At 37.9% G+C, this 17,105-nt stretch overlaps 2 protein-coding genes across 2 annotated transcripts in view; both read left to right on the top strand.

The window, feature by feature from the left end:
- LOC103805729 (voltage-dependent calcium channel subunit alpha-2/delta-1-like) overlaps positions 1-1,175 on the top strand; it is a gene marked incomplete at its 5' end in the record, with an annotated part of 60,227 nt that extends 59,052 nt beyond the window's left edge. Inside the window, one exon of the mRNA XM_009078389.1 lies at positions 1,095-1,175. Within this exon, the coding sequence (XP_009076637.1) occupies positions 1,095-1,175 (81 nt within the window). The remainder of the gene's footprint in view (positions 1-1,094) is intronic.
- A 2,110-nt stretch (positions 1,176-3,285) lies between these two features.
- On the top strand, positions 3,286-16,900 carry LOC103805728 (voltage-dependent calcium channel subunit alpha-2/delta-1-like; the record flags this gene model as incomplete). Its single annotated transcript, XM_009078388.1, has 6 exons — positions 3,286-3,371; positions 5,330-5,401; positions 6,610-6,681; positions 12,166-12,227; positions 14,520-14,596; positions 16,840-16,900. Coding segments are annotated over exons 1-6 (404 nt in total), but the record flags the coding sequence as incomplete, so codon positions are not given.
- Between the last annotated feature and the right edge of the window lie 205 nt (positions 16,901-17,105).

Below are 17,105 nucleotides of genomic sequence, written 5' to 3'. Positions count from 1 at the left end.
AGAGGTGAGGGTTTCTCAGACTTCCAGTGGTTCCTTCAACTTCCAGTGGTTCCTTCTTCTGAATGTCTTCTGCTTTCCTTCAGAAAATCTCTCACCTCAAATCACAACTGGTTCAACACAATTAACATTTCGAGCAATTGTCTTGCAGTATCATCTCACAAAAAGAAGCCCCGAGAAATTTAGAACTTGTAAAGTTGTTGGCACAGCAGAGAAAAGTTAATAAAAACCAAGCTCGAAAGCATATTGAAAAAAACAGCAGAAACTCTCTAACTTTCAGTTTAATATGGTTTCAAACCACTTAAAATACCTTTTCTTTTGTTTGTGGAGTTAGATTTATTACATGTTTTTAAACAAGTCCTTACTTTTATGTTTTGATGCAAATTTTCTTTGTGTGTCTCTGTGTACATGTGTGTATTTTTCCCATTGTCCTGGGACACAACAGGTGGATTGACCACCAAATAAACTGTCCCTGAAGTGAGTGCATTAACCATGTGTTAACAAGCTTAGTCTTAATTAGACAAGACTTAAACCCAGGAAATCATTCAATTTCTCAATCTGTTCTAAAGATTAGCATCCTTTGCTTCATTTTTACTATGGTTCTGGTCAAAATCCATGGAAAAAAACTCCAGTTGCTTTCAGTAAGGTCCAGTATTTCATCTTACAGTTCAATAAATGTAAGAGGAGTTGGATTTTAAGAGCAAATGTAACAGTAAGCAAAAAGTGAACTCTTCTCGTAAGGTCCAGTATTTCATCTTACAGTTTAATAAATGCAAGAGGAGTTGGATTTTAAGAGCAAATAAAACAGTAAGCAAAAAGTGAACTCTTCTTATCCTCTATTTTATTCTGTCAGACTATGTGAGAGGGAGAGCTCTCTGTTAACTTCATTCCCATTAACATACATTTAATTTTTGTTCCCCTAGACAAAACTGTGTGTAATTCTGACAGAGAGCTCAGAAATCTTGATTGGAATCAGGGCTGGGCTCTGCTTCCTCAAACACTGAGGAATATAGATATTGAGGAAAGACTTCCATTCTATAAGTAGGCTGGTTGCTAACAGTGTAAAAATATAAATTGCTGCTTTTTTGTTACTTCAGCAAATTGGTGTGGGCATACCAAAAGTTAAGTTGAGAAAAAGGAGACCCAATGTACAGGTAACTTTGGATGGAGGTGATTAGTGCATTAGAATGCATAGACCTGGAAATACAATTAGAAAGCTTCTGCCCTGCTTACTAGGAAAAAAATCTAACTAGAGAACTGTTTATTGTGACAAATAGCTTCCCAAGCATGAGGCTTGCATCCTTCCTTGTTGAAATAATGGAAAACATGCTATTGGCTGTAGTGAAGGGCATTCCATTAAATTATGGTGCTTTACTAATAGGTGCTAATGAGAGTCGTGCTGTAAAAATTCTTCTTCAGATTTTGAAATTAATTTGAAGACTGGAAATAAAAAGAGACTACTCGTGCTGGCTTTGCTTGCATAAACCCAAAGTCAGGAGAAAACCAGATCATTCTTAGGACTTTATTGCTAAGTTTTGTTATACGGTGTATGCTGTAGAAAATTGCAGAATTTGAACAGGTTTTTCAGGATATTTTTCTGGGTAAATCAGAGTAGGATAGATTTCTAGCTGCTATTTGCATCAGGTTTCTCAGTTTGGGAGTCTTAACTCCAGAGAATTAGCTGCCATTAACCTGAACAGAGAAACTAGTCGTGTTTATGTAGTGCAATCCCTGAGCAGAAAGCTCTTAATGAAAACTTCAAAATTATTAAAGGACTAGATTCATGATGTAATTAGCAAAATAATAAACTTAAGTACAGCTTATCATGCTAATTTCTTGCACATCTGGAAATCTCTAATGCAAAACTGTTGACCTGCATAGCAACACCAATAAAACGTGGTATAAAATCCTGATCCAAGTCAAGTCAGTGATTTCACCAAGTGTCAGGTGGTTGCATTCATACCATGTGTAGAAGGCCATTTCTGGGCTGGATGGTTTTGTTTGTGCACTGAAGAACATTAAAACCAATCTGTTTCCTGAGCACACCTGGTACCTCAGTGTGTTCTGGTGGGGTTTGCCTGATGCTGGGTTTGCCTGGCTGTCCTTGCAGCCCATCAAGCTGCAGCACTGGAAAAACTCTAAGCTCCCATCCACTCCAGATGCTGCTGGGTCTCCCTCTGTGGCCCAAGATTTTGCTGCCTTTGTACCATTTTAAAAGCCTAATAATCTGTGTCTTCATTAGTACTGCAGGTATGAGTTGGAGCTAAGCTCCTGCAATGCAGCAAAGGCCTTCCATAGAATTTGTGAGAATACTGAGCTCCCAAAACACACAACAACCATGTTTTAATTAATGTTCTTTCATGTTGCTGCACCAGTTCTTTCTTTCTTTGTTTCCTTCTTGAGTTGTCATTTTAAAAGCCTAATAATCTGTGTCTTCATTAGTACTGCAGGTATGAGTTGGAGCTAAGCTCCTGCAATGCAGCAAAGGCCTTCCATAGAATTTGTGAGAATACTGAGCTCCCAAAACACACAACAACCATGTTTTAATTAATGTTCTTTCATGTTGCTGCACCAGTTCTTTCTTTCTTTGTTTCCTTCTTGAGTTGTCATTGAAATTATAGATCCTATATTTGTTGCTGAAAATGGATTGCACTCCTTTTGTTTGCATGCTTCATTGCTAGTGATTTCCTTCTGTTCTGTTTTGTTAAGTTGTGCTGGTGAATGTGGTGGTGTTGTGCTTCTTCCAGTCATGTCACATGCATGACTGGATAAAGAGAAGAGCAAACTCAACTGTAAGTTTGTTTCTTCGTGGCTTGGAATAAACCCCACTAAATAAGCAATCTTGGAAATAAAAATTATGGAGCCCAAATACTGGTAAAAACACATTCTTGGGTGGGGGATGGAAGACATAAAGGGGAAGAAGTTTTCCATTTAAAGCAGGAATTTTCTATTCTAATTTTGAATGGATTACTCTGTGCCTCAGGCACATCACAGAATGTATCTATAGATGTTTAGCTCTTTGCCTCTTTAAAGTCCTTAATATGTATCATATAAGGAATGTGTGATAAGTCTTAAAAAGAACAAACAGTTAATGCATTCTTGAATTTTGACAGATTGTTAAAGTTGACTGTTTTGTCTTTGGGACTCCTTGACTATAGCTAGCCCAGGTTATTGTTTGAAATTAACATTGACCTTGATTTGATGTGATGGCTTGTGTTGGTTTTTATTTTTCTTTTTTTTTTTACCATTTCTTTTCTTCTCTGTTCCTTTGTGTGTTGGAATGGAATGTGAACTTCATAAATGCCTCCTCTGCCATGCCAATGCCTTCATGCATGCTGTTTGGGTTTGACCATGCTATTCATTATCCATTGCATGTAAGATATGTCATTTTTTAAATTTATTTTTACATTTTAGCCTTTTGCTGTTTCTTTTTAGAGTGTGGATTTGTTGGGGGGAAAGCAACTGCGTAACAATAACTGAATTATTTTGGAATAGTAGAGAGCATATGTTAATGCTATTATATTAGTTTCTAGTTTTATCTATGTTGTCTAAATAGAAATGCAAAAATTGTCATGAAATTGTCAGTTAATATTGAAAAGATGTACCCCAAAGCTTTGTCTGCAGTCTTTCCAGTGTGTATTCTCTTCCTGAGAGTAAATTTGTTGGCTTTTCTCTTAGCAGACAGTAAGTCTTACTTGCCAAGAATGGAATGATTCCATATACCCAGAAATAATGTACATTTTTTCCCCCCAAGAAAATGAAGGAAGAGTCTGTAGTCTTCTAGCACTATTCTATATTACAGTCATGAAAATAAGGGCTGCCCTTAGTGCTCCAGACTTTTACCAGCTGTTCAGGATATTACTTTCTTCCAGTACAAACTGGAAATACATCGATAAATTGTGAAATTGTAATAGAATTGGTAGAACAGTCACATGTACATTTGTCTCATCACTCTGCTAGAGGATGTTAGGATAGGAGGAATATAATTTTCAAAGAAAGGCCTTTAGTCTACCCTGTAAATGTTAGCATAGCTGAATCACTGAAATTCCTTAAAATTGTCACTGCCAGAAATTACACGAGTCTTGAAATAATAGTGTCAGCTAATGACAGATTTTGTGTTGCTAATCATATGAGAAGTGCTCAGTTACTGAGAAAATTAGGCCTTGGGATTCTTTCATATCCTGTTATACAAAGCAAATTCTTATCAATCAAAAAAATTAATACAACCAGATTTTTTTTTCATTTCCTACTCTGAACTGTCTGATTTAAATGGTTAAATAATATATCCCCATATTCCTTTCTCTAAAGAATTTGCTCACTGGTAGGTGAGTGCATGAAAAAACTACTGGTTGATGAGGATTGATGATTTTTACACCACACCACACGTAATAGAAAGTCAATGGGGCTTAAGCAAAATTGCTAAAGGAAAAAGTTGAATTCCTAACAACTCATACAGAATATAGCTCTGGCCAAGTAAATGCAAACTGCAGCTGAGAAGGGAGGAGAGGACAGAGGGTGGTCTGAGTTAGTTCAGCAGAGCTACAATTGTCTTTCCAGACCTGTGGGATCAATGGCCCTACAGATACAGACCACCAAACTTCTGTGTGCTCCATAGTCAAGGGTCAATGTCATCTACATTCCTTAGGTCTGGAAGCTTGAGTTGCAGCATTTCTTTGCTACAGGTTTCCACCTCCTAAATTGAGATAATAATACTCATGTTAACAGAAATGCTTTCAAAAGTCCAAGGTGTTCAGGGAACTCCTGTAATGATGGCAATGAGGGTGGGTTTCATATTTTTGTGAAACCCAAATAATTTGCTATCATTTTTGCCTTTTTAAATCTTGATCTGCAGACCATTCCCACCCCATAACAGTAGGTCTGTAGGCAAAATTGGGAGAAGAGTACAGTTGCCCCATCTTACTGGTTGGCTGGAAAACTCTCCTAAGTTTCCTTTCTCCCTTCTTGGAGACAGGATGCCTAGTGAGGGATTCATATCCTATGCTCCTTCTGATGTATCTTCTCCCACCCATACAATCTGTGACATACCAGGAGGGGAAGCAGCATCCCAGCATGAGCCCCATACATGACAGGCTGTGGACACACACTGGCAATTAGTGTTAATTTGATTTCCACTTGCCCAATTAACCTCTCTGTGCAACAAAATAAAATAAATGAGAAAGGGCCACTCCACTAGTAATGCTATAAGAGATGAAAATAGATGGGTAAGTAATCCCAGCTAAGTAGGTTACTTTGAAATGAAGAGATTAGAATGATTTGTAACATCACAGTACTCTGTCTTTACTGTTTGATCATTCAATGTCTTCTGCTTCAGAATCCTAAATCCCAGGAGCCTGTTACGCTGGATTTTCTAGATGCTGAATTGGAAAATGATATTAAAGTTGAGGTGAGATTACATGTTTTCTTAGTACCTGTTGCTGCTTGGATTTTACTATATAATAACTGAAAAGCTATAAACATTCTAGATTTTTAATGGGAATCTATTTCACTCTAAATGTCAATTCCTGGGAAAGGGAGCTTGAAAAATGTTTTGAAACGGAACAATTTTTGACAGAATATTCAAATATTGTCTGAAATATTTTAAAAGTATTTCCCAATCACTTGTTAATGCAAAATTATTGCTGTGGTGAGAAAGAGAACTGAGAAACAGTGTTGACAATAGATTATTTCCTCTGTATATCTTTCAGTTACTAATTTTGTAATACATTCAGAAATCAGGATGTTTAAAAATAGCTGATTAATTTTGCAAAATAAAATGGAGTTGTTTTAAAGATTTTACGTTTGCAGCATACTTTTTCACTTAGCTGCAAATTTTTCTTTCATAATGACAGAAATTAGCATTCCTTGGCATCTGTGAAATTCTACCTTAAGTTTCTTTGAATTGCTGCTTCAGAGAGGAGTTGCTCTCAGACTGGTATAAAAATGTTTCTGTGAATCAATGCTACTACCTGAATCACAAAGGTGTTTTGGGAAGCACAAAAGATGCTAGACAAAACTCTTTCACATCCAAACAGAATTGCTACTCTCTCTGTTAGTGCCCAGCATCAAGGATGGTCTTGAAATGCAAAGTATAACAGAATTGTTGCTTCATAACTCTAATGATTCAGTATATCATGGAATAATCATCAAGGTTGGAGGAGACCTCTAAGATCATCGAGTCCAACCATTAACCTGTCACTGCTGGAACCACTAAACCCTAAACCATATCCTCCAGCAGCAGATCCAGACACCTCTTAAACACCTCCAGGGATGGTGACTGCACCACCTCCCTGGGCAATATTCCAGTGCCTGAACACCCTAATAGGGAAAAAAATTTCCTAACATCTCCTCTGACTCTGCTCTGTCACAGCTTAAGGCCATTCCCCCTAGTCCTCATATATTTGAATGCAGCAACTTCTAATTGGAAAAATCTGAAAATTGTAAGCCAAACTTTTTATTAAGAGCTGTGACTTTCATGTGCATTACCATTTTCTGTGTTCCTGTGAAATATTGTGAGCACTGAAAAAATTATTCATGTGATATACAACATCTACACCTGGTTCTTTTTTTTTTTTTCTTTTATTTTTCCTTCTCCCTATTTTTCTTTGCCAATAGATTCGGAAAAAAATGATAGATGGAGAAAGTGGAGAAAAAACATTTGAAACGCTGGTCAAGTCCCAAGATGAGGTAAGACAGGAACATAGGGAATTGCATGTCCAGGGACAAACCAAACCAGAAAAATACTGTGAAATGTTAAAATGCTTGTGATGTTTGTTTTGTAGTGACAGTTTGTACCATTTTTCTCTCTAGATTTACAGGTTTGACTGGCTTGAAGTCAAAAGAAATTATGTGCTTATGAAAAAAAAAGAATTGTTTTGTTTCTTGGTTTCTTTGGTGCATCATTAATCAGGCAGTTGTTGATGAGGTCTTACACTCTGTTCATCAGGAAATGGACCCAGCCTACTTCTGTGTATGAATTCCAAAACAAAGTGCTTAATTTGTGAGGATGGGTTTGGTAGTTTATATTGTGGTTGAATGGGAAGAAAACAGGGGAAAAAAAAGCAACATTTATATGCCATAAATGAAGACTATTTAAAATAAGCAAGTTCATCTTAGAGTTATATCATGCCCTTGTACTTTCTGAACAGCTTGTTGAGTTCTTTATTTTCTTGTCCAACATACTTATTCCTGATAAACATTGCTACTGTTTTCTCTAAAAAACAGACACGTTTCCTAGCAATAGGAAATACTCAAATCTGGTATGGATCCTTATATGTGTGTTCTAATTCTTGGGGATTTTAATGAGAAGGAATCATGACTAATGTGCCAAAGGAATGGTTCCAGCCAGAGTATGACCCACAGTTCCAGTTCCAAAACATTTGTTTGAAACTGTTTTACTCTAAATATAAACCAGCTTGAAGAGAGCTAATTTAGTGACTTAGCAGACAGTGCACAATTTGTATATATAAGCACACTATAACAATACTCAGCAGAATTGCTTGGGACTGTGCAGTTGGTTTTCCATGTGTGGTATTAGCTGTGCTTTCCTGTTGATCTCTTGTAGCTTTGATGTCTGCAACATCTCTGCTGTTTGTACTTAAGAGTCAGAATATTTCAGAGAAAAGTTCCTCTTTCTCACAAGGCATGTGCCACAGAAATCTCATCAAGTTAAATCGACAGGAAACAGGTCTCAGAGATTAGGGGTTTTTATTCTGTTAAAACCAGCACACTCCTCACTTATATTCCATTCAATAAGTGGTATTAACTTATAAACTGTGCTTTAAATTTTGGCCACATTACTCCAAGTGACTCCCAACACTGAGTGGTCCCTATTGCCACTCCTCTGACTCAGTTCTGGATTGAGGGAAGATTCTTATATATTTATTCTCACTTTGATACAGAAAAAAAGTATTTCATAGTCCTAGTTTATTTTTGCATTAAACATGGTAGAAACTTACTTGTCTTTGTGGGTGAAAGTCAGTGGCAATGCACATGTTGGTTTTGCTAAATGAGACTGGAAATGGAGCTGAATTTTCTGAGATATGCATCAATAATTCATCCATGCTGTGATTTCAGGATGTCAAGTTCATTTTCGCTTGGTTCTGCAAAAAGCCTTTGGAGACAGAAATACTGAAAGGCTGCAATAATGTTTTCCTGGAGTCTTCTCTTCTCCAGGCTGAACAATCCCAACTCTCTCAGACTATCCTCATAGGAGAGGTGCTCTAGCCCTCTGACCATTTTTCTGTCCATCATCTGGATTCACTCCAATAGGTTCATGTCTTTCCTTCACTGATGACCCAGAGCTGGACATCTCATGACCATTCCTCAACTTCTTAGTATCTGCACTGGGTTTGACAAAGCATTCTGCCTCTGATAGTGTAATTTAATAGGAGTGCAGATAAGGACAGGAAACCATGCTCAAGTTCTTCAAAACTGTGCACAATGATCTTAGTTGAAAGATGATGATAATGATGAGCATATAATCACGTAGGCAGCAAAGCTGTGTTAGTCTCTATGAGGGAAGTCAAATCAACTCAAGCCACGTACACTTACATTGTCCAGATACAAAAATATGCCTCTAAGTTATGGTCCTTGAACCTGTGGAGTCACATGATCTCATTAAACATGCCCACATTCCTTCTCTATTCAGCTTCATGCTGCCTTTCACCTCTTCCCATGCTCTTCTAAAGTGGAGACCAGTACTAGCAGTCCCCTTGCCTTCTGCTAGGACTCTGCTGGTGCTTTCTCACAGTAAAACTGCAAAAAACAAACTTTACAATTCTGCTTTACAACCTTTGGGTAAATCTTGCTGTGTGAAATAAAAAAATGTGTCTTTTCCTGAAAGGTTTCACTGTTGGAGGATAGTGAATTAACAGGTCCTTTCTGTGGCAGAGAAGGTAAGCCCCATTGGAGGTCTCTTCTGCTCCCTCACCTGTGTCAGGGGCCAAGGTTATTTTGGGTGCAACCAACCTGTTCTCTGAAGGGAGATTGGGTCATTCTTGACCCACTGTCAGAGGGTCCTAAGTCCTGCTGGCATCTGTGTTGGGGATAAACTGCTCCTGATGAGGGAGACTCCATGCTGGACCATTTTCAGATTGATGATATTTTGTTTAGAGTGCCTTTCCAAAGCTATGGGTGAAAATAGCTCTGTGTAGATGGTTAGAAAAGGAAGGGTTGGAAGGTCACAAAAATACAGCAGCACGATCAGGGTTGTACAAGAAATTGCACTAACAGCAAACTTGTCGAAGAGGTTTCAGTCGGTTCTTACATTTCTCAGGCTCTGTGATACAAAAGACCTAAATCAGTTGGTCCTGCAATTCTTTGCCCAAAGAGGGAGGGAGAGAAGCATTGCACATGCTGAAGTCAGTTACAGCATCAGGGCAGGAGGGAAGAATTTAACGTCCCTGGGTGCGTGAGAATGTGCCAGTCATACATGGCCCAGACCACAATCTGTGTTTGAGTAGAATATCCCCAGCCTTTTATCCCAGATGCTTCAAGTGCCAATGGAATTAATTACCCTCACCTTCCCTCGCACCATGGCCCAAGATTTCTTACTCTATAAGTCAGTTACAGCATCAGGGCAGGAGGGAAGAATTTAACGTCCCTGGGTGCGTGAGAATGTGCCAGTCATACATGGCCCAGACCACAATCTGTGTTTGAGTAGAATATCCCCAGCCTTTTATCCCAGATGCTTCAAGTGCCAATGGAATTAATTACCCTCACCTTCCCTCGCACCATGGCCCAAGATTTCTTACTCTATCCAGACCTCTTAATTACCCTCACCTTCCCTCGCACCACGGCCCAAGATTTCTTTCTCTACCCAGACCTCTCTGAGAGAAGAAGGGAGCAGCCAGAGCTGGCTGGCAATGAGGACTGCTTCAAGCCATTCCACCCTCCCAGCTCCAGGCTGCTAGAACCAGCAAAAAGCTGCTTTAAACCACGGGCCATGCATGAGCCATGCATCACTTAGCACTTGATAGCTTCATATATTTTCTTATAAAAAGGGCTGATGTGGTCGGTTGCTCTGAACTGACAGTTGCAGTCTTCAGGCTTAAAATTTATGTTCTTTTTGTTTTGCTTTTCGGTTTAAGTTTGCATTGCTTTCCTTTTGTACTGCAGCTGGCCCCAGCAGTGTCTTGGGAGATGACTTCATACTACAGCATAGAGACTGGACTCGTAGCAAGCGTGGGTGGGGTGCACTGGAGTCTCCCAAGGCCTCAGGGGCTTTCCAACTAACTGAGAAGATGCCATAGGAACAAAAGCATTGCCACATTTGGCAGCTGGGGTGGGCAGTAGTGTAAACTGAAGGGTCAGAAAAGCTGCAGTAATGTGTGTGGGTTCTTTGGCAGTGATAGCTGGGGATGAGATGGTTTCATAGAATCATAGAATCAACCTGGTTGGAAAAGACCTCCAAGATCATCAAGTCCAACCCTACTGTGGTCACTAGACCATGGCACTAAGTGCCACATTCAGTCTCAGCTTGAAAACCTCCAGGGATGGGGAATCCACCACCTCCCTGGGCAGCACATTCCAATGTCTGATCACTCTCTCTGGAAAAAATCTCTTCCTAATCTCCAACCTAACCCTCCCCTGGCAGAGCTTGAGTCTGTGCCCTCTTGTCCTGCTGCTGGTTGCCTGGGAGAAGAGACCAACCCCCACCTGACTCCAACCTATTGTCAGGTAGTCTCAGACTGACCAGGAGTGAAGTAGGCAAAGGTAAATGGGAACTGATGAATGAGGATATGATCTGCTGGCTTATCTTTGGAAGGAGGTTTCAGTCAGTTCCCTTTCAAGCATGTTCACAGTGCTGGTGACAGCAGGATTTAATAACAACTCAGTCCTTCTCTTCCTTCCCTTCCACCTTGGGCTCTGCTTTTCTCTTGTGAAGGTACATGGTGTATGACCCATGGCACTGTGCCCAATTTGGAGTCACTGTCAGCACTAGGTTCAAGTGTCTACTTACTCTGAAGCTGAAGTAATAGTATAGGCACATCATTAAATATAAATAGGCTTGGATAGGAATCTCTTCAGCCACCTCTTCACCTTAAATATAAAATGTATCAGGGCATTAGACACTGACATAATGCATGGTTTTTTTCTGCTTTTCTTTTTTCCTTTTTTTGTTTTCTTCCCAAAATTCCTATTTTGAAGAAAAAAATATTCACACTGCCATGCTGTACTAGAAAGCAGCAGGCAGGTAATGAGAAGGTTTCAATTTATAAATGTCAAATAAGACACTTTTTTTTTTCCCCAGCCATGGCCATTTTCACACTATCCTTTTACCATAGGGTAAGAAAGAACATAGAGATTTACCTGTGGTACTTCACACCAATGTTTGTAGTGTTGCAATGCAACAGCTGCACAGTCTTCATTGCTGGCATAGTTACAAAACTCTGATTGTAAAATAATAATATGTTGCAGCTGGCATAAACTTCAGAGTCTTCAAAATGGAAAACTGAGCAAAACAATGTCAGCCAGGTGCATTTGTGATTAAATCTCTGGGGAACTGTGGGACTGTGTCTATCACACTATATTTCATACCACAAGGAAACAAATGGTGAAACTTATCCTAATGTATTCAGTTATTTAGAAAGAAATATTTACTTCAAGTTTAAATTCTTTCCCAAATTCAAGACCCTCCTACCAAGATTAGAAACACATGTAGTTATCTCTCAAATTTAAGCACATTTAGCCAGTGGTGCTGTGACCTGAAGGGACAAGCACTGGGTGTTTTTGTTGTTAAAGACTTACCTGCAAAGTCTTTCTGTAATTAATGCTTTTTTTTTCCCCCCACAATTTAACTGCAAAATGATCCATAAAAGAGAAAGCTTTTTTTTTTAGTAAAATTTAAATCATAGCAAAAGGTTTGCATAGACCTGGTTAATGAATTCTGAAGTGAAAATTATAGGTCATGTTTGTCTGGTTTTATTGAAATTTGCATTCTATTCATGTTTAATCAAAATTATAGAGTTGATTCTTTTGAGTAACTTTAGTTTCGATAATAATATTTGAAGAAAAGGAGTTGCAGCTCAACTTATGCTTTTTGCAAAATAATGAATAGAATTCCAACAGCTTAGTACTTGATTCTACACTGAATTTCTCGAAGGAAGGTCACACTTCTTGAAGCTCCAGAGTTTAATAATTTAATTTTTCACCAATATCTCTTTGTAGAGGTATATTGATAAAGGAAACAGAACATATACGTGGACTGCTGTGAATGGCACTGATTACAGGTAACTCTTTTCTGTTCTCTGACTTCTTTGTTTAGTTAAGTGTCCTTTTGGTTAATATTTTCAGCATGACATTTTCTATACTAGCTAAATCAGGCCCAGATCATCTGTGTCCAGGCCTGTAGGATATTCTGGCATCCTTTACAGCTTTAAAGCTCAGAATTTTTGCTCAGCCTAAGGACCAAACCACATATCCCATTAAATTGATGAGATTTATGCAGGAAAATGTGTTTCTGATGACTGATGTTAAGATTCTCACTTTTCCTCCTACTTTCTATATCACAGTGTACTTTGATTCTTACTTGTGCATTTTCTAGCCTAGAATGAGTTGTACAGTTTCCTACACTTAGATCCCCCCTCTTATTTCAACTTTTCTTTACCTTGTCTCCATATTCTTGATTTAATATCCTTATTAAAAAGGAAGTTGTGATGTTTTTGGTCTAAATAAAAAAAAAGTGACCTGTTTTATGCAAATATCTTTCAGTCCCAGTCTTTGCTAACCTTCCTGTGGTGTCTTAGTGGCAGGGACTGTGTTGTGATTAGCTCTGAAATCCGCAGCTATTTGTGACAAGGTTTAACTAATTAACACTAATACTGATTTGTATGTAAAATTTACACATGACAAGGTTTAACTAATTAACACTAATGCTGATTTGTATGTAAAAATTACACGGTGAACAAGTGAAGTAATGGGTAAAAACACATCCCCCCCCAAATGCCAACTGGGGTGTATATTATTTCAAACTCATTTAAGCACAGAGCTTTGTAACATCCAAAGGAATGTAGAAATTTAACATTAACCGAAGCAAGTTAAGCTTTGCCATGTCCCAGAAAAGTTAAATTGCTTCAAATCTAATGGTACAAATATCGAGTCAAATTTTGACCAAAACACAAATTTTGACCAATTGCCAAGTCCTCAACCAAGCTGGATCCCATTTGCTGTTGGATTCAGCACTGGTGGACAGTCCCTGGGAATGCAAACATTAATTTGTATATAATACCACACAAATCAGTTTTAATAAGAGATTGCAAATCTAGCATCTTTTATTCAGCATCCCATTTTGCTGTTGAACTGCCTCTACCTTTACACACTGGAAGAAAATAAAGTTTTTATCAGACTGCCATCTAGCAATCACTGGAGAAATATATTTGATTTATATATGACTTCTTAATTCTTCCTGAGCTCCCTGACATGAGATACAGCAATAAATCCACAGAGTCTCATTGCAGAAAACCTATTAAGCATAAAATTATAGATTTTAATTAGCAATTTCTGCTAGCAGTATCTGTTAATGACAGGTAAACTGCTGCTGATTTCCCTAGAGGAGAATTGGTGGAAGGCTATCACTAAATATTCAGCAATCTCACTTCCATTCTGTGTAAATGGCAAATGTGTCATGAAAGGTCAGATCATTTATGGCTCAATTGTACAACTTTTTTAATGTTAACTTCTGCAGCTTTCTATTAGTGCCCACTGCAGTTCCACAGTGATGAAATCCAAATGCACATATTAAGGATACAACCTGGAAGGTGATGATACCTATGGAATTATTACTCAGACCTCCTGTCCTTTACATACCTGCTTAGAACTGAACTCTTCCACACATGTATTGAATTTAGCTGCAAAAAAAAAAAAAAGTCCTACAAAAATAAATATAACGTAAAAGAAAACGTGTTGCAAATGCACTGCAAAGCTTAAAATGCTTTGACACAATTATGTCCAAAAAGTCTATAGAAAACGTGTTGCAAATGCACTGCAAATCTTAAAATTATTATGTCCAAAAAGTGGTGATTGCATGATTAAACAAAATATTTTATATCTTGACTGTAATGTGAATGGAAGAATTGCCAGATATAATTCCTGATGAATGTTGATAGTTGTTTTGTTAGTAAAAGGAGTGTCTGTCGTTATATGATGTGTGCAAATCAGCACAGGATTATGTGATGTGTTAGATTGAGATATTAAATGTGTCAGGGGAAGATACAAGAAATCATGTCCTTTTTTATTTGCAATAATATGGAAATTCCTTGCTTGTCTATTAAAACGTGCATTTCTACTTCAAAGAGTAAATAAAATGAAGCAAATTAAAGTAAACAACAGATAACCTCTGGAGTGGCATAAACCTCCTTGTTTCCATTACAAAATGTGAGGTTGATATGTCACTAAGTGACTCTCTCATCTCATGACAATCCCAAATTCCAAACCTGCTAATTGCTCTCAAAACACAGAGAAGCTGAAATTCAAAAACTACAGCAAATAACATAATTGCTTTCCATGTCCCATTTCTATTGCAGTTTGGCATTGGTGTTACCATCATACAGCTTTTATTATATTAAAGCCAAAATAGAAGAACCAATAACTCAAGCCATATGTAAGTACTGTGAAGCTTCCCTGGTCTTGTCTAGCACTGCCAAGTCTCAGATTCACTTACAAAGCAATGTTTGAAACTCATAAATTTTGTGGAATTCACTGATGTTATCGTGATTTACCCAAAATCTGCAGCAATGATTCTAACCCTTTGTAACATCCAAGGTGCAAGAAATATTCTATGAAGATAGAATATGTGTAGGTACCCCAGTTCCACTGACAATCCTTTCCCCCTTGCTCTGTGCCTATAGAATCATTGCTTTGTGTATCCTCTGTTGCTGTTATTTTAAGGGTCTGGATACTACTTTTCATTCTATTAGCAAAAGTAATAGTAAAGAATTATTTTGTAGTTTAGTTACAGTATAATACTTAGCAAACTGCCTCTGCAGCCTGGTGGAATAGAGAAACATGAAAGCCCTGGCTTGTTTAGCTTGCAGTTAGGTTTTTCTTTGGCATTTTATGAATACTTTTCATGGATGTCTGTATTATATTTTTAGATTAGACTAATTTCAAGCCACTTGCAGATTCTGGAGTGATAGTTGGTAACGATGCTTGTCAGTATTCAAATGCTTTTTTTGTTTATTAGTTATAGGTTAACTGTAGTCTAGATAGAATCATAGGATTTAAGGGTTGGAATGGAGCTTAGAGATGATCCAGCCCCAACCCCTGCCCTGGGCAGGGACACCTCCCACCAGAGCAGGTTGCTCAAGGCTCATCCAACCTGGCTGTGAACACTGCCAGGGTTGGGGCAGCCACAGCCTCTCTGGGCAACCTGGGACAGGGTCTCACCACCAGAACAGGGAAAAACTTTGTTCTCACATCCAACCTAGACATTCCCTTCAGTCTAAACCCACTACCCTTGTCCTATCACTGGAGTTCCTAACACAGAGTCCCTCTCTGGCCCCTTGCAGGCTCTTCAGATATTGAGAAGTTGCACTGAGGTCTCCACACAACCTTCTCTTCTCCAGGCTGAACACTAAATAAACCCCATCACAGCCTTTTAACTTTATCCAGGTGTTACAATAAACTTAGAATAAATATGCAGTTAAATAGAAAGTTAGAAAAACACAATGAATCTCCCTGACAGGCATAGATACAGTTATTTAGACACAACTCTCCTCTATCAAAGCCTCCTGCACATGAAGTAGGATCTGGCAACTTTTTGACAATCAGTGATTTATTTTGTAGCTTTGTCCAATAGTAGATAGCTTAAAAATAAAGTTTTAATGAATGATTATGATCCTCTTGAAGGATTAGATCATCTGGTTTTTCACTTATGTCAATATAACCTGTAAAACAGACCCTTGAAATAGCCACAGTATATAGAAGGTACTGAGAAATAATGGAGAAGGACATATTCTTCAGTCTTCAAAGATGTTTGTCTTTTCTTTCCAGACTACAGGTGTGTATGTAAATTGAACCTTTGATCTATCTATGCACAATATTTTTATTCAAGGGGCTGTTTGAATAAAATATTGGTTTGTGACCCCTTGTGCTTTACCCTGGTTTTTTTTCTGTTTCCCTGCTTTCTCTTTCTGATGGATAGCGAAATGGAAAAAGGGCAAGTATATTCTCATTGCTCAATTTCCTTCTGTTTACTGCAGTTGATATTTTTCACTTATATTTCTATTCCTACTGGATTTTCTCCTCTGTATTCTTCATCTCAGGATTTTTCCCATGATCATTTGGTACCATGACAATAGAAAGGGAAAAAAAATAGTATTTTTCTGTTTTCATGCGTATTTCAATATGTTGCCAATCTCTAATCCTTCTTTGTCTGGTCCTATCAGTGTTCAGTGATATCAGCTATTAAAGCCATTATTTTCAGTAGGGTTGACAGTGATGCTAATATGATTAAGTTCTTTAAACTTGATTGCAGAAAGTACTAGGAGCATTTTTCTTGGTGTTCTAACAACTCAGTGTCCCAAATATTTCTTTGTACCTGATTGTAATTCTAATGAAGACATCTCACATGTTTTCATGTTGTCATGCTAATAAAATGTCCTATACAAATAAATTCTTAGATATATCTTATTGTTGCCAGGTGTATGTTGTCTATAATAATCAAGTCATTTCTTCCTATACTGTGAGATACTGAGACATATACAGAGTATTAGTAGGAATGTGTTTAAAAATAAACATTTCTTTCTAAATTCGTGGTTGCATGCAAAACTTAGGCAAAGAGTATGAGAAATGATGGCATAAAGCCCAGTTTGCTTACTTGGTGTCTACTCTTCATCTTTGTAGATTCAGAAACACTGAAGGTTGATCGTTTTGATGAAACTGGCTATACATTTATAGCACCAAGGTTAGTTAATTTCTCAGTACTAAGTATTATTTCAACAGTAAATAAGCATTTGATCAGATTAATGACACGTAGAAAATACAGACTTGACCAATAAAGTTGCAGTTTGGTAAAAAGTTCTCAATCTTTTTCCTCTTGCTGGAATGTAAATATCATCTTTAGACTCTCATTCCAATTTATATTGAATCATGGAATCAACCAGGTTGGA

Source organism: Acanthisitta chloris, unplaced genomic scaffold (genome assembly GCF_000695815.1).
Source record: "Acanthisitta chloris isolate BGI_N310 unplaced genomic scaffold, ASM69581v1 scaffold8367, whole genome shotgun sequence".
NCBI classification, from domain to species: Eukaryota; Metazoa; Chordata; class Aves; order Passeriformes; family Acanthisittidae; genus Acanthisitta; species Acanthisitta chloris.
Note: the sequence above shows the minus strand (reverse complement) of the source record. Positions and strands in the feature narration are given on the sequence as shown.